Source organism: Macrobrachium nipponense, chromosome 39 (assembly GCF_015104395.2).
Source record: "Macrobrachium nipponense isolate FS-2020 chromosome 39, ASM1510439v2, whole genome shotgun sequence".
Classification (NCBI taxonomy): domain Eukaryota; kingdom Metazoa; phylum Arthropoda; class Malacostraca; order Decapoda; family Palaemonidae; genus Macrobrachium; species Macrobrachium nipponense.
In genome coordinates, this window is record NC_061099.1 from 21,651,496 (window position 1) to 21,670,404 (window position 18,909).

Here is an 18,909-nt window from a genome sequence, read left to right on the forward strand (position 1 = left end):
CCTCCTCCTCTACTTCTTCTTCATTCTCCGATACCGCCGAAGAAGTAGACGGAACTACAACGGATCTGAAGGTTTCGAACCACCTTGGACTCATTCATCCAGTTGGTTAACATCTCTAACTGCTTGCGCAAAGGCGCCAGAGACGAATCAAAAACAGTTACGTAGGCTTGGAAGAGCCTAAATGTTCAGCAGGAGGCGGAAAAACTACTTGCGCCTCGCTCGGAGCCGCCGAAATTCGAGGCGAAACAGGCGCATCAGGCGTAACAGACGAAAAAAGCGCCTAAAGAAACACCCTTAGAACTGCTAGCTACAGCGCTAAAACCACAATCTCTACTAGTAGATGGAGCCGAAAAAGGCACAGATTGAGGCGACAAACGAGCCGCTAACGGCCGCGGCGCAACCCTACTCTCAGGCTCCTTATACCGCTTGACTGGAGGAGGCGAAGAATCGGCGCCTGAACCCGCCTCTTTTAAGGGACCGCGCAAAAGGTCCTGGGCGAATCTCGCCAAGGAGCGCCGCGCGACCGGAGACGATCAATCGCTTGAATCATTCGAAAGGCGTCTGACCGCAACACCTTTCCAACGCTTCAACCGAGCCCTGTTGAGGCGCAACAGGCTCAACAAGAGAGGCGCCTGTCTGTGGGCAAATCCCGATCGACTCCCTTGGACTTCCGGTATGTCTTCTCCCCGGTGTCGGGGGAGCTGGACAGTGACCTTTGTCTAGGAGACGTGTCAGGACAGACAGACGCACCCTCAACTACACTCTTACCTGAGGTCGCTTTCTCCAAAAACGTCTTAACTGAATTACCAAGTTGCAAAACCGTATTCGCTAGTACCGAAAATTTCTGATCTAACCTCGATTCCAGACTGGCAATGGTGTCGGAAGAAACTACACGGGAAGCCGGAGAATGTGGGATTAGTAGGAGGAATAGGAGGTGTAGTTAAAGGAGACATAACAATTTGAGGAGAAACAGAAGGAAAACAAGATGATCGCCAAGACGAAGCAGAGCTAAGTCTACTTTCCCTAAGCCTCTGTGCTTTTCATAAATTCTGTCTTTGAGCTAATTTTTCCCCTTACGAGTATGAACTCAAAAAAACTTCCATTGTGATAATCAGTCCAAATTCACTACACTCGTTACATGTTCGATCTTGCCTGAAAAAACCAAACCTGTCCCCTATCACTTAACACATTTAGTGTGAGAATCATATTCTACTTGGATAATCTAGTTTTACATCCTGAGATGCAAAACCTAACTCCCGACGGACTAGAATCCGACATGGCAACGCCTAAATAAAAAGCAAAATAACAACAACGCCAAAAAGAGTACTTCACCAATTCCGAAGATCATTCCACCAGAAAAAAAGCGAAGCAAAGTCATCCAACCGCACCGACCACCGATGTTCACCGGACGCCGGCAGGAAAAGAATTGGATTCACCTGGGCAGTTGTACCTGGTTCTCCCGCGAGTGGAGGGAGATGACGTCATCACCACCAGTGTTGGCGACGCCGACGCGCTAAATTTGAATTTAGTATCCTGCCGCTCGTGGAAATCACGGCTCTATAATTGTTCGGTAAGACACTACAATAAAACCAAAAATTAATATTATAAGTGACACTTGTGAAATGCAGTAGAAAACACTGGTAATTCCTCGAATAAATTGCTGCACATTTGACCACTACAAAGGCGCATAGAAGAATGATTAACGAGTAAAGTATCTTCACGGGACTAGGAATTGGTCTAGGAGGTGTTTGAAGTTTTCTTTTAAATAAATACTTTGCATTGTACATGTGGATGTGCTTTGCACAGTTTGTCTATTTTGTGATTAATGGGTTTGTATTAACTTATGAGTTAACAACTATGTAAATATAAAAGATTAGGACCTCTTAATTTTTGCTGCTTTATTAAACCCAAAATGTGTACAAGCTGCAGTAATATAAAGGGTATCTTGCTTTATGAGTCATAAACTGTACATACAATTGAATGGCTTTCATGTCTGAAAGTTTTTTTCGAATTTAAATTAACTTCTGAAAACAGGTTTTTAACCACATTGAAGGCATTAAATTTAGTATATCTGGTGTCAATACTCTTTGGGTACCTGGTAAGCCATTCTGTAAATATTTCTGACAGTGTTTTACAAATAGTGATGAGTTCTTGTTTTGAACATGAAAATTGCATTTTTCTTGCTATATCACATTTGATTAAGGTGGGATCTGCTTTTCCTCTTTCTTTCTTGTGCTTCATTTATGTAGCCATGTCTGAAAAGAGAACTGCTGAGCTGGATGCACGTAATTTTCACACACGGTGAGTGGCAGTGGCATCTCGAAAACATTATTTAAAAATCTCTGAATAATAGCAAGCACCCCTGAGAGAGCCTAGCAGTTGTAGCCTTTCAATCACGGACACAGAAAGAGCATTCCACAACCTACTTTAGTGTTAATAACTTCCAACCCATGGTCAAATACACACATTGGAATTTTCAATTTCACCTTTTACAACATATACATTTAAAATCTCGAACACACTGCAATCTTTTTTCTGACCATACTGTAGTATATCTAAACCATTTCTGAGATGACTCTATGAAGTCTTACATAATAAATTTTAGAATAAATTTAACAACGTCAAAGAAAAATCAAGAAAACTATTATGTAACTGTAATTCCATTTGGTATCTTAAGCTATTTAATAGGTTATCTGAATTTAAAATATAAAACGAAAAACATCTATGAAAAAATTAAAGTGCCATAAAATCTCTTTTAATCTCAAGTTACCAAAAAAATATATCTATAGGCCGGAGATTCCAATTTGAAAGAAACGCAACACAGTCAAGTAAGCACTTTACTAAAAAGAGGATAAAAATAACATTATTAAGTCAAACAAGATTTCTTAACTATTTGATATGTAAATTCAATAAAGAAAATACACATTAAAAATACAGTAAAAAAGGATGTTTTGGATAGTAAGAAAGAAGACCCGAGGGCTGATAATTTCTTATTCTCTAATTAGCAAACAGTCATTTTTGAATTATGCAGCTAACAGTCACTTTGGAGTTATGTAAATGCTTTCGACTAATGTTTTGGAATTTAACAGTACAATATTCCCTGATGATGAGAAAATACTCACAGAGTATTATTGTTGTTCAGCACCCAATATGCTTTATTGCTTTTTAAGAGCAACCCAAAATTTTACGTGACATTAGGAGCTTCTTCCCAGGCTTTACGCACTTATCCAAAACTGCATTTGTTGTTATCTGGTAATAAGCAATATATGGACATGAAAAAAAAAAATACATGAAAAAAATTTAAATTATGAAGACAACAACGCACTTTCCACAAGATGGAAGGCAAGCCAAACATACACTGAAGTTAACTGCATAATGTTGTCAACACACTGTACTTCACATCTCTGAGGAGTGGTTCTCATTACACCTACATACAGCAGCCTATGAAATGCTGTACAGCTCAACTCATCTGCCACATAAATAATCTACTCTGAGTGATAACAGTCATCACCTTAAAAAAAAGCGCACAGAGATGAATATCCACAGCTACCATAGTACTGCCCTCAAGATGTGCTCTTGGGATTGGATTTAGCTGCAATCCAGTCTGTAATTTCTTTTTTCAGGGCCTCCGCTGAAAAAAATTTTTTATATGGAATCAATAAAAGCTAATGTGGAATATCTTTGCATTTGCACTGAAAATACCATAACTGAATATTTTCAATGAACCCTACACAAACCCAACCTTGAAATTCCCTTAACCTTTATAGTGCAACAGGGTAATCTTAGTACCCACAGAGGAAGGGAAAAGCAAGCTTCTTCCACAAATTAAAGCTTCTGTTCTTTCCAGATGGTCCCAAGCTTAGTGTTTTCTAAGTATGAGCCTACATGATAAGTTAATCTTTATTTCACTTTTATTAATGTGCAGTTCATATTTCAAAACTTACCCAACAACAACCACCTCATTAAATATGAAATATTGTTGAATTAGGTAAGCAAAATATTTAAGATTCACATACCCACAAAATATCAAGGTGACATGTTTCCTAATTACTAGTCATAATATTACACGCTTTAATTTAACATTATTTTGCATAACTTCAATGTAATTAACTAAAGGCAATTATCACAGCAGTTCATCTTCTGTTTTATGCCAACATTGGTTATTGGCTGTTATTTGATAGCCCCACAACATTAACTAGCAAACTTTACTGTGTGTTTATACAGAAAACTGCTTGCTCATTAAAATACTTTGGTGTAATTCGACATACCTGGTTTAAGCTGCTCTTCAGAAAGAGGTTGCCTGGTAAATGGATCGGTGGGGTCGTTAAGTAAATGCCGAACAATTGTGGGCCGGTCCATCACAACTCCGGACGGTAGTTCAACTGGATCTTCCATTAATGTTTGCATTAAAGGGTCTGAGAGAAATATGCAAATTAAAAGTCAGAATTTGCAAACTATTCAGGATGAAAGGAATCTGATTTGCAGATCACCAAAATCAAATATAAAATTTGAGACAATATAATCCTATGCACTGTACAGTCAACCCTCGTTAAGATGGATTAATGGGAGGACAGGGTGTCCTCTTAGCCAATAGTCCCGTTTAACCCTCTTACGCCGACTGGACGTATTTTACGTCGACATTTTTTGTCTCCCGTGTGCCGACTGGACGTATTTTACGTCGACTTACAAAAGTTTTTTTTTAAATTTGCAGAAAAATACTTATAGGCCTACCAGCCTAAAACTTTTGAATCACGCGCCTTGGGGGATGCTGGGAGTTCACGGATCAAGGTGTTGTTTTGTTTACAATTGTTACGCAGGCGCGCAAGCGCGAATTTCTTTCTTGCCGCACTAAAAAGTATCTGTGACACATCTCGGAAATTATTTCGTCACTTTGACATAATTTTTGTACCATTGTAAATTAGCCATAACATGAAGTATTATATATGAAAATGTGCGCATTTTTATGTAGAATACAACAATAAAATACTCATGATTGTAGCTTTTATCAGTTTTGAGATATTTTCATATAAATAACGATAATTGCCAAAATTTCAACCTCGGTCAACTTGACTCTACCGAAATGGTCGAAAAAAAACGCAATGTAAGCTAAAACTCTTATATTTTAGTAATATTCAATCATTTACCTTAATTTTGCAACTAATTGGAAGTCTCTAGCACAATATTTCGATTTATGGTGAATTTATGAAAAAACTTTTTCCGTACGTCCGCGCGGTAACTCTTCCGAAAAAAATCATACAAGCGATTGTGGTAATGTTTGCACCATTTTAAAATTAGCCGTTATATAAAGTTTTATATGGAAATGTGCGCAATTTCATGCACAGTACAACTAAAAACAACCCATGGTTGTAGCTTTTATCAGTTTTGAGATATTTTCATATAAATAACGATAATTGCCAAAATTTCAACCTTCGGAGGTCAACTTTGACTCTACCGAAATGGTCGAAAAAAAAACGCAATGTAAGCTAAAAACGCTTTATATTCTAGTAATATTCAAGCATTTACCTTCATTTTGCAACAAATTGGAAGTCTCTAGCACAATATTTCGATTTATGGTGAATTTATGAAAAAAATAACACTTTCTTTACGTCCGAAAAAATCATACGTGCGATTGTGGTAAGGTTTGCACCATTTTAAATTAGCCGTTACATAAAGTTTTATATATGAAAATGTGCGCAATTTCATGTAGAATACAACAAAAAGTAATTGAAGGTTGTAGCTTTTCCTCATTTTTGAAATATTTGTTTCATATAATCACGATAAATAGAAAAAAAACCACGTTCGGTCAACTTTGACTCTACCAAAATGTCGAAAAATGCAAATTGTAAGCTAAAAACTCTTACAGTCTAGTAATATTCAGTCATTTATCTTCATCTTGAAACAAATTTGAAGTCTCTAGCAAAAATATTTAGACTTATGGTGAATCTAAAATAAAATCTTTCCTTCCCTCCGCGCGCGGATTCTCCGCCACAAATCTCCGAAATGCATACGTCCCATTCTCGGAATATTTGCTCCATTTCATAGAGTTTTATACATGAAAACGTGCGCAATTTCATGTAGAATAAAACAGAAAATATTTGAAGGTTGTAGCTTTTCTAATTTCAGAAATAATTGCATATAGAAAATATATATATAAAAAAATTCGACATTCGGTCAACTTTAACTCGTCAGATATGGTCAAAAACTTCCAATTGCTAAGCTAATACTCTTACAGTATAGTAATATTCAATCATTTGTCTTCATTTTGAAAGAAATTGGAAGTCTCTAGGACAATATTTAGATTTATGGTGAATTTTTGAAAAAAATATTTGTTTACGTCCGCGCGTTACGAATTCATGCATTATTTTGTGATAATATTTTCTCTGTGTTGCTTTTATCGTTTTACAATGTGTTATATACCAAAATGATCGCAATTTAGTGTACATTACAACGAAAAAAAGTAACTTGTTACCTTTAAACCGTTTTGCACACAGCACGATTTGAATACAATTATATATGAAAATTTCGTTTTTTGGCACTTTTATCATAATATTGCATTATTTATCTATATTATGAAATGATAATTTTTTTCATTTTTGATGGTTGCATACTAAACTTCAGCCAATGACAAAAAAAAGGAGCCAAAAACGAACTGTTAATCTTGAAAACTAAGCGCGCTGTGATTTTTTGAAAAAAATATTTTTTCCGCTTCCGCGCTCACTCTGAAACACCTCCGGCACACGGGAGACAATTTTTTTTTACCGCTTCGGCGTAAGAGGGTTAACGAGCATATAAATATACAGCATTTCATTATTTTATAACAAGTATGAATAATAAAGCAATGTAGAAACGTCTGAATTAAATCTCATGGTAAAAGATGAAAAATGAAGAATAAAACATGAAAAAAATGATAAAGTCAGCTGCATATGTAGATGCCTAGGCCAAGACATGAATGCAAAATTGGGTAATCAAACGTCACTACTGCAGCAAAAAATATTTTTATCCTTTTTCAATTTTTTTAATTTATTATAGTTTATTACTATTTATATTAATTATTAATAATATACTATTAAATGAATGAGATCATTAAGATCATCAATAAAAAAATAGTGGGACAATTAAGACCACATGTTCACTAACACATTTTGTTTTTAACGAAAACATTCTAAACTGTAAAAATATACATGATCAAAATCATTGTAATTCAACTTGTGAATTTTAACGATAAGTAAAACTACAAAATATATTTCATCATATCAATCTTGAAAAAGTTGTTCTTTATTGTTACAAACATCATCAACAGTTTGCAGAAGTAGAGGGCTGTCATTGGCTATCAGATCACCATGGCAACCAGCCAGCCAATCAGGTTTTAGCTGTAATCTGTCTGTAAGTGCATGTTTTGAATTCAATATATAGTTTTTAATAGTGTATGTATTTTACTTATTATATGAATATAATGAATTCCTTCCTTCAAAATTATTGAAATATAAAAGATAAAATTGATGATAGAATTAAGCTGCACAGAGGAACTGGCAATCTCTCTCTCTCTCTTTCATGTCATTTGTCACATAAGCACAAGAATTGTTCAGTAACTCAGGTTTTGTCTTCATAAAGATTACTTTCGTCACAAGGCATCATACGGTAGCTACCAGTCAGGCAGTAGATAGGTAAAACTGTTGGCAATGGTACTTCCTACCCCTCCAGACAATGTGTCGTAATGACAATATGTACTGCACGAAAGTTAAATCGGCTACAAGTAATAAGCATTTTATTTTTTTACGGTATAAATACAGAACTGTAAATAAAAAATGAAGATATATATGAAAAGTATATTTACATTTGTAAACAAAAAGGAAACCAGTACATGATGAGCAGAAGTATTTAATTAAATTGGCCGACCCTCTTTGATGTCCGCCTTATCTGATACGTATCCAGATTAATGGGGTCCGATTTATCGAGGGTCAACTGTATTCATTTTTCCTACTACATAATTTCATTACACCACTAAAATGAGGTGAAAATAAGTAACCATCAAATAATATGGGCATTACTGTACATTTTTGTTGTTACTAATATCCTTATATATACTGTACTAAAAGTGAAAAATAATTACCCATAAAATGATCTGGGGCATCACTATAATCCTCATCTTTCTTCTGATTAGCTTGCTGAACGCTGAATGCTTTTTGGCCAATACTACGAAATTTGGCAACCTCAGAGCTGCTTTTAATTACAGCACGCTCCAACTTTGAGGCTGCAGTTTCAAAAAGTTCCCTCTTGAATGATCTCTGGAATTATGTAGTGAACATCAGATGTTAGTACAAGCATACAAGACTAAACAACCGAGTTGTGCATAATATGGTCAATTGCATAACAACTGCATTATAACAGGGCTTAATGGAGATATATAATTACACTGTAATAGTAAACATTATTTAAACACTATTACAGAAAAGTAAATAATGATGAAATACAATATGTAAAAAAAATAGAAGAAAGGGTTGCACAATCACTGGGCAATTAACAAACTGTCTCCAGTGGTGGGAGTTGAAGATAATAGTACATTATTAAGAAAAAAAAAAAAAAGAAAAAAAGACACACTGGGAGTTAACATTTTAAAGATGATAAGCTGGACAGAGTTGTGACAGTATGATTAAATGGTTAACCATGGTGAAAGGATGGGAGACATAAATAATTGTTCAGTTCCATCAAGGTAATGATAATAAGAAAGAGGGTACACGGCTCATAAAGAGGTAAAATCAAACTGAAGTGACGAAAAAATAAAAGGAAAATTACAATCTTAAATACATGAAAGAAGCTGTAATGACAAGTTTACTGTTGTGTTTTCACTCCTAAAACTCCTGACTTACCTCATCAGTAGCAATAGCTTCAGCAAATTTATCTGAATCTAAATGTAAATAGATGTCTACTATTTGTTCAACAATTTTCGGGTTCCCACCCATATTTGTCAGCTTGTCTTACTTTCAAATTTCCACCTGAAATAAGACGTATAAGTATATTTTATACGACTTTCTCCTTAATTTATAAATACACAATTATGATCCTTTCCCTCCAATTTACTATTTAATATGTGCTAATAACAGTTTTAGAAAAACCAACATCCTGTAAATAGCCCCCTTATGGTGCACTATAATCAAAGTTGCAGCCTTACAACTAAGGGCAAGTTTACTTTCTCAATGCTCAATATACTTTGCAGATGGTGCATCTTAGCCTATTAAATATGAAAACTTTTTTTTCCCTTATGACCCACACATTTTCTTTTTATATGGGCCACCAACTTGCCTGTGACTTTCATAAAAGACCTTTATTGAAAACCTAGCTTTTATAACACATCAAAATAAAAAAGGGAAATTTCAGTTGAAAATTTAGGTATGTGAAAACCTCCCAATTAACTTGTTGAAATGTCAAACTTGTAAAAAACAAAAGCCTTTACTTACACTTTTCACCACAGAGTTGGGCAAGATTAAAATTGAGCATTGCAGCCAGTCTGTCACACAGCTCAGGCCTTAAGAATGGAACAGGTACTTCTTGAGTTAAGTAATGCATCATGTCGACAGTTTCTCTTGCTAAAGTTAGGTATGATCTGGCGATGTAAATTGAAACAAAAAATTATTAGCATAATCAACAAACTTGAATTTCAAGTCAATGGCCCTTGCGGGCTTGTTCTATATGAATAGGGTTCATGATCTAAAAAATAACAACAAACCATACAAAATTTAACATTAAACAAAACTGTACATTGTAGGCAAATATCAGGGGTTTATTCTTAATAGAATTAGTTACAAACATTCTATAAGGTGCACCTGAGGTGGTGTATTCTTAATAGAGAGGTGAAAATTGGAGCAGGACTATTAAAGGGGTTGGAATAAAAAAGTAGGAAGAGAATGAAGGAAATGAATGAGGTATAAAGGCAAAATAGAAACAGCCACATACCATACATAGTGTTTTGTGTGGCATGCCATGTATGTCCACAATTAACCCTTAAACGCCGAAGCGGTTAAATAAAAATTGTCTCCCGTGAGCCGGAGGTGTTTCGGAGTGAGCGCGGAAACGGAAAAAATATTTTTTTTCAAAAAATCACAGTGCGCTTAGTTTTCAAGATTAAGAGTTCATTTTTGGCTCCTTTTTTTTTGTCATTGGCTGAAGTTTAGTATGCAACAATCAGAAATGAAAAAAATTATCATTATCATATATAAATAATGCGATATATGATAGCGCAAAAACGAAATTTCACATATAATTGTATTCAAATCACGCTGTGCGCAAAACGGTTAAAGGTAACAAGTTACTTTTTTTTCATTGTAATGTACACTAAATTGCGATCATTTTGGTTTATAACACATTGTAAAACGATAAAAGCAACACACAAAATATTATCACAAATTAATGCATGAATTCGTAACGCGCGGACGTAAACAAATATTTTTTTCAAAAATTCACCATAAATCTAAATATTGTCCTAGAGACTTCCAATTTCTTTCAAAATGAAGACAAACAATTGAATATTACTATACTGTAAGAGTATTAGCTTACAATTGCAGTTTTTTGACCATATCTGAATAAAAAAAAAGAAGTTGAAGTTGACCAAATGTCGAATTTTTTTATATATATTTTTTATATGCAATTATTTCTGAAATTAGAAAAGCTACAACCTTCAAATATTTTTCGTTTTATTCTACATGAAATTGCGCACATTTTCATGTATAAAACTCTATGAAATGCCTAATATGAAATGGAGCAAATATTCCGAGAATGGGACGTACGCATTTCGGAGATTTGTGGCGGAGAATCAGCGCGCGGAGGGAGGAAAGAAGGAAGGTTTTTTTTAAATTCACCATAAATCTAAATATTGTGCTAGAGACTTCGAATTTGTTTGCTAGAGACTTCGAATTTGTTTTAAGAGGAAGATAAATGACTGATTATTACTAGACTGTAAGAGTTTTAGCTTACAATTGCGTTTTTTCGACCATTTCGGTAGAGTCAAAATTGACCGAAGGTTGAAATTTTGGCACATCGTTATTTATATGGAAATATCTCAAAACTGATAAAAGCTGCAATCATGACTATTTTTTTGTTGTATTCTACATAAAAATGCTCACATTTTCATATATAATACTCCATGTAACGGCTAATTTAAAATAGTACAAAAATTATGTCAAAGTGGCGAAATAATTTCCAAGATGTGTCACAGATACTTTTTAGTGCGGCAAGAAAGAAATTCGCGCTTGCGCGTCTGCGTAATGATTGTAAACAAAACAACACCTTGATCCGTGAACTCCCAGCATCCCCAAAGGCGCGTGATTCAAGAGTTTTCGGCTGGTAGGCCTAAAAGTATTTTTCCGCGAATTTTTAAAAAAACTTTTGTATGTCGACGTAAAATACGTCCAGTCGGCACCCGAGAGACAAAAAATGTTGACATAAAATACGTCCAGTCGGCGTTTAAGGGTTAACGTACGCCACACAAAACACTATGCATGTCCACAATTAATGTACATCTACAAATTAACTAGAAATTTTTTTTAACATATATATTTTTTAGAAGTCTGATCAGATTAATGAGAGAACACTGAATTACAAACAAATGAAACATGAAAAAGAGAGACTTATAGTCAGCTGATTATATTTAAGTTAACTTTGTTCACTGGAGCATCAACTTTGGCCTTGACTACAATGGAGTTACCTGCACTGTCTTTCATCAGTAGCCAGTAATCTCTGCCGACTCTGCTGTTGTTCTCTTGTCTGTTTTGACCAAGTTCCTCTCTCCATTTCCTCTTGCACTTCATGAATTCGCTGAATAGGAAAGAAATGAATATATACATCTATATACTATATACTTTATGAACATGTATTACAATTTCATCATTTAACCAAATCTTACATTCTAATTTATTTTCTTATGATCTGCAAATTGAAAATAATTCAGTTCTTATAAAAGTTTTGGTTTAGGACAGAAAGTACATGATTCTTGGACAACATTTGATAGGAACAGTGGTATATCCCTTACCTTTAGGGCATCTAATGATTCATCTAACAAAAAGGTGGTATCGTTCATGAGGAGGTTAACAAACTTCACAAACTCCTTCCCTGAGCTGTAAAATAATAATATTCAAACTATAATTATTTTCTAAACTTGAACATGCAGAAGTTGCAAAAATTTCATTTTTTTTCTATCTTATGGGAAATTTTTTGGACAAACCACATTAACAACCAATCCCATATTCAATGGTACAAAAGAGACTAAAACGCAAAGCCCAAATATCAAGGAATTGTGTGTTATAAAGAAATGCCAAGAAATTGTGTTTAACCCCCAATAGCTCGGGTATCGTATGTATAAGATCACATATAGCTTCAGGGCAGTGGATGGGCATCGTACATATACGATCAAGATTTGGCGCCATACAGTTTGAACGAATTTTGCAGGAAAAATGTTCCTAGTTCCATATATCACTATTGGCAACTCCTCAGATTGCAACCCTATAAGATTGTGAGTGAGCTCAGAAGCTCGAGGTGGTAAGGGGCAATGTAGTCACAAAATTCCCATTCAAGGATGCGTTGTAAATGTTTTACAATAAATATAATAGAATGCTTCAACTTTGTAAAATTAGCATATTTTTTACAACTATCATAGGGAAAAGTGGCCTGCAAGGGGTGGGAAATATTCACTTACAACTTCCCGTGGAAGGTACAACAGTTTTTAGAATTTTTTTCTTAAACCATGTGAATACACATCGTCCTCTTTCCATTGATGAGTTTTTTTAGTTTTTCTTTTAAATTGGCCATCCTTACATTTAGCCCAGTCATGAGTGTATGCATAAGTGTATACGAGCCTGGACTGTGGGGGTTAATGTATGGAATTATTTCTATCTACTGCAATGTATTTTTAGTGTATTCAAATATTTTATATACAGTGGTCCCCCCGTATTCGCGGGGGATGCATACCAGACCCCCCTGGAATAGTTAGAATCCGCGAATGTTTTGGAACCCCTATAAAAGGCTAAAAACAGCCTATTTTGTTAGTTAAAACTTAAGAAAAACCACTAAAAATTTTCATACTTGGTTTTTTTAATAGTTTTATCACAAAAAGTGCATTTTATGATGAAATTGATAAAAAAAAACCCAGGAATTTGTGGATATTTCTCATAGAAAAATACCGCGAATGCACGAATTTTCAGCGAATAATGTAGGGAAACGTTCCCGAGAGAAATCCGCGAACGTGTGAGTCTGCGAATCCGGAGAACGCGAATACGGGGGGTCCACTGTATTTACATAATTTCTCTTTGAGAGCTGTGAAAAACATGCTTCATTCTAGTGAACTGCTTGAGAAGTTAAAAGAATATTTACATCTTGGTTATATATTTGTTTCCCAAGAGAGTGCACTGATTATGGTGTAACTCTAAAGCCAAGTAATTGTACTTTATTTTGATGTCATTGAAAATGTAACAAACAAAATTATAAGGCCAGAATAATGTGTTGAAGTTGGTAGAGAACAGAACTTCCTTACTTCTTGTACAAATAAAAAAAATAGTAGTGATTTTACTACTAAACCAATGAAGGCCACAATAACCTTCCTTTGCTGATATTTACATTATGATGATGTCAGCTTTTTGCGAAGAAAAAAAAACAGGCAAAACTTTAAGAATTTCAAATGAGCTGATTTAATGATAATTCTCTTTGAATAGCCAGCACTTGTGTGGGGGAGAGAGAGAGAAACTATTTCCAACAACTCTCCAGATGTCATCTTCAGGCTAGCCTACTCAAAATACTTATGATTTTTTTTTCCAACAAATTAATTGTAAGGCATGAAATTGCAGCAAGTCATCAGAATCTCAAATGGTTAACGACAGTTATTTGATATACCTGCATGGTAACACAGAAAGTTATAAGACGCAAGTCTGTGTCTTAGGCATAAAGGTAGAATAAATAGAATAGAATTTAGGCCGAAAACCAAGCTCTGGGACCTATGAGGTCATTCAGTGCTGCAAGAAAATTTGACAGTAAGAAGGTTTGGAAGGTGTAACAGGAGGAAAACTTCACAGTTGCACTATGAATCAATTGTTAGAGAGGGTGGAAAGTTAGATAGAAGAAAATATGAACTGAGGTAAAGTAAAAGGAATGAAAGAGGTTGCAGCTAGGGGCCAAAGGGATGCTGCAAAGACTGTTAAGTACTAATGTCTGCAATGCACATGTGAGGTGCAATGATGGCACTAACCCCTATGGGTGGGGCCAAGCATCAAGATAATTTTTTGTAATTGATGTTAGTTTCTAATTTTATTTGTTATCTGTGGAACTTGAAGTAAATTTTATCTATATGTCTGACTCAATTGTAAAACTTGGACGAATAAAACATAAGTTTTAACATAATGTCAAGGATATGCATTTATACTCATAGTTAGTTTTCTGCCTTAAAAGCATTCTGTTGACTATATTCTTACATATATGAGTATAATGTACATATCATAGGCCATTATACTTCCATTCTAACTCTGAATTTCTGTTGTAGTTCTATATGCATTAAAAGTAATAATACATATGTCAATGTCATGAATATAACTAATACTTTGGCAATAAATAAAACATGGTGCCTCATGAACTAAAATAAAATAGACTCGATGATGTACAACTATCACACGAACACACACACTGAAGCCAAAGAAATATCGGCCATACAAAGGAACGTGTCTTTGAGAAGCGAGGAGCAAAAGTGGACTAACTCCAAGGAGGTCAAAGAAAGACTAGCGTGTCACGAGGTTCTGTGCTTGGTTGGTGACCAGCTTCTACCTCGTTTACATGAGTTGCCAGATGCCACAAATTCCTTGCAATACAATCTTCGATTGTTTTTAACCAGTTTTCAGCTGGCACAAAAAGATTATCCTATTGTTAAGACCGAGGGTTTGTTTTGCATATGAACAAATCTATAGTTTAACAAATGGGCTTATCTCCCCTGCTGTTTATAATAATTCAAAATATATGAACATTAAAAATTTGTCAGAATAGAGGTGAACAAACTTAACAATTATTGACAATTGTTGACATAGCACTAAAAATAGTTATATAGTAATACAAGTGAGAATTATTAGAACTTACTTGGATTCTGTGATAACAGCTTGTCTATGCTGCCTATCATTCCAAAAGCTCTTGAAAATGATGCTGATGTGATAACGGATGGTGAATTTGTCATAAAATTCACTGCTAGCGCCAGTAGATTCCACCACTGAGGAAAAATTTCACAATAGAAAAATATACAGTATAAAATTTGCAAGTAAATAAATATGAAAAGTGAATTCTCCTATAAATGAGTATGAATGAAACATCAAACTCATACAAAACCAAAATATAGCTTTACCAATTTTTAGTGAATAGACTAGAATATTAACGACGTAATTCAATAGCCTCTGTCAATATTGCATTTTAGGATTTAAAACAAAACTGCTTATAATGAAATTTGAATACATAGCAGTACACTTTAATTTCAAAAGTGATGTTATACATTTTCTTTTTTTACCAAACTACTAGTAAGAGCAAGAACACAAATGTTTGTGGCCATAGAAGATAGAATCAGGCAGTGGCCACCTCATTCAAATAATTGTTTGTAATAAAGGGATACAGGAGTATCGCACAATAAAATAGGTTTTGTAGAGTTTGATTAGGTTAACCCTTAAACGCCTATTGGACGTATTTTATGTTGATAAAATTGTCTATCGGGTGCTTAATTGAAGCAAAATACGTAGACTCAAAAAAGTTTTTTTAAATATTTGCGGAAAAATAGTTATAGGCCTACTTGGCAAAAAATTTTGAATCACGCACCTTGAGGGATGCTGGGAGTTCACGGATCAAGCTGTTGTTTTGTTTACAAGCATTACCCAGGTGCGCATGCACGAATTTCTTTCTTCTCGCACTAAAAGCATCAGCGACATACCTCAGAAATTCTTTCGTCACTTTGTCGTAATTTTTGCACAGTTTTATATTTGCTGTTACATAGTTTTACATATGAAAATGTGCACAATTTCATGTAGAATAGAACAAAAAACAACCCATGCTTGCAGCTTTTATCAGTTTTGAAATATTTTCATTTAAATTACGATAAGTGCCAAAATTTCAACCTTCGGTCAACTTTGACTCGACCGAAATGGTCGAAAAACGCAATTGTAAGGTAAACTCTTTCATTCTAGTAATATACAATCATTTACCTTCATTTTGCAACAAATTGGAAGTCTCTAGCAAAATATTCTGATTTATGGTGAATTTAAAAAAAAAACTTTTTCCTTATGTCCGCGCAGTAACTCTGCCGAAAAAATCAGAAATTCTTTCATCAGTTTGTCGTAATGTTTGCACCGTTTTATTATTAGACATTACATAAAGTTTTATATATTAAAATGTGCACAATTTCATGTAGAATACAACAAAAAACAACCCATGGTTGTAGCTTTAATCAGTTTTGAAATATTTTCATATAAATCATGATAAATGCCAAAATTTCAACCTTCGGTCAACTTTAACTCGACCGAAATGGTCGAAAAACGCAAATATAAGCTAAAACTCGTACACTCTAGTAATATTTAATAATTCACCTTCATTTAGCAACAAATTGGAAGTCACTAGCACAATATTTCGATTTATGGTGAATTTTTGAAAAAATCTGAAATTCCTTCACCAGTTTGTCGTAATGTTTGCACCATTTTATATTAGCCGTTACATAAAGTTTTATATATGAAAATGTGCACAATTTAATGTAGAATACAACAAAAATAACTCATTGTTGTAAGCTTTTATCAGTTTTGAAATATTTTTCATATAAATCATGATAAATATAAAAAATTCGACCTTTGGTCAACTTTAACTTGACCGAAATGGTCAAAAACTGCAATTGTAAGCTACAACACTTACAGTCTAGTAATATTCAATCAATTACCTTCATTTTGCAATAAACGGGAAGTCTCTAGCACAATATTTTGATTTATAGTGAATTTTCTTTGAAAACAACTTTTTACGAATCATGCATCATATTGTGATATTTTCTCTAGTGTTGCTTTGATCGTTTTACAATTTGTTATATACCAAAATCATTGCAATTTAGTGTAAAATACAATGAAAACAAAATTAACTCATTAGCTTTAACCGTTTTGCTCACAGCACGATTTGTATACAATTATATATGAAAATTTTTTTTCGCACTGTCATATATTCCAATATTTATATATGATAATGATATTTTTTTTTCATTTCTGATGGTTGCCTACTAAACTTCAGGCAATGACAAAAAAAGGAGCCAAAAGTGAACTCTTAATCTTGAAAACTAAGCATGCTGTGATTTTTTTAATAAAACTTTTTTTCCGCTTAGGCACTCACTCGCGAACCCCGCAGGCGTACAGGAGACACTTTCGGAAATACTGGCTCGCGTTTAAGGGTTAACAGTTGTTTACATATAATTTGCAAACTGATCTATACTTACATGTATAGAACTTCATTAAAGCCACTGGAAGATGTACAGCTAATGGATGGTGTAGGACTCGTTCATGAAGAGTATCAACATGTTGCTGGTGGATGATGGGGTTAACATAAATAGCACCTGGAATCAGTGAAATTACTGTAATTCCAAAATACACAAACACAGAAAATTTTTTAAAATCACCTAAATATGTAATATACTATATATGCAAAACATGATATTGTTATGATACAATAAAGTTTCATACATACTTACCTGGCAGATATATACATAGCTAAGACTTCGTCGTCCCCGACAGAGATTCAAATTTCGCGCCACTCGCTACAGGTAGGTCAGGTGATCTACTCCTGCCCTGGGCGCAGGACTAGAAACCATTCCCGTTTTCTATCATATATTTTCTCTTCCCCCTGTCTCCTTGCGGGGAGGCTGGGTGGGCCCTAATCGTATATATCTGCCAGGTAAGTATGTATGAAACTTTATTGTATCATAATATCATTTTCATACAATCAACTTACCTGTCAGATATATACATAGCTGATTGGCACCCTTCGGTGGAGGGTAAGAGACAGCTACTTCTGGAATAGACAGGTAAACAACATATGTTGTAGGTATAAATAAAACCTTGGTTCCTACCTGATAGGTGGTAGACTTCGTGGGTGTTTGCCCCGTAGTCTGCATCACCTCAAGAAACTTTAGCGAGATATGTGATCTATGGCCAAGAATTCTTGTGGTTCTGCCGAAGGGGTCCTATCCACTTACTCGGCAGAGCCTGAAAGGACTTTGTCAATGGGTGCTGATCCACTTATATGACAACACACCTTATTAAGGAGCACACAACCAATCCCGACCACCTGATCCTAACCACCATGTTAGTATTAAAAATTGCTCCGAGTTATCCCCAAACTCTTCACAACAACCATAACTCAAACCAAATTGCACACGCACACAATAATTTTCCAAAAAAAAATTTTATGATACTCATCTAATAAAAGATATCACAAGAGTTCCTTACTGAACGAAAGTGACTGGGCCGCCTGTGTGGCAACTGCACTTGTTCAGCAGAAAGTCTAGAACATATCTATTAGACTTATTTATTAATTAAGGATTGGTGTTAGCTCCTGTACCCAGGATTGTGCCCGCAGACACGAAAGGACCTAAAGAAAAACATTTTTCATAGGTCACACGAACGTCCTTCAAAGTGAGTGAGAAGCAAACACTGAATTACATCTCCAATATGTCGCTTCCAAGATATTCTTTAGTGACATGTTTCTCTGAAAAGAGAGAGACGTAGCCACTGCTCTCACTTCATGAGCTCTTACTCTCAGGAGTTTGAAAGAATCATCCGTGCAAGCCTTATGAGCGTCCGTAATGACGTTCCTGACAAAAAAGGCTAATGCATTCTTAGACATAGGTCTTGATGGATCCTTCACCGAGCACCAGAGACC

The 18,909-nt window shown here is 34.8% G+C and overlaps 1 protein-coding gene across 1 annotated transcript in view; it reads right to left on the reverse strand.

Moving 5' to 3' along the window:
- Window positions 1–2,831: 2,831 nt before the first annotated feature.
- Window positions 2,832–18,909, reverse strand: part of LOC135210382 (ubiquitin conjugation factor E4 B-like) — a 142,114-nt gene continuing 126,036 nt past the window's right edge. Inside the window, 11 exon segments of the mRNA XM_064243289.1 lie at window positions 2,832–3,631; window positions 4,269–4,415; window positions 8,111–8,285; window positions 8,868–8,946; window positions 8,948–8,993; window positions 9,456–9,601; window positions 11,699–11,808; window positions 12,023–12,107; window positions 15,103–15,229; window positions 17,468–17,555; window positions 17,558–17,584. Of these exon segments, the coding sequence (XP_064099359.1) occupies window positions 3,564–3,631; window positions 4,269–4,415; window positions 8,111–8,285; window positions 8,868–8,946; window positions 8,948–8,993; window positions 9,456–9,601; window positions 11,699–11,808; window positions 12,023–12,107; window positions 15,103–15,229; window positions 17,468–17,555; window positions 17,558–17,584 (1,098 nt within the window). The 3' untranslated portion in view covers window positions 2,832–3,563.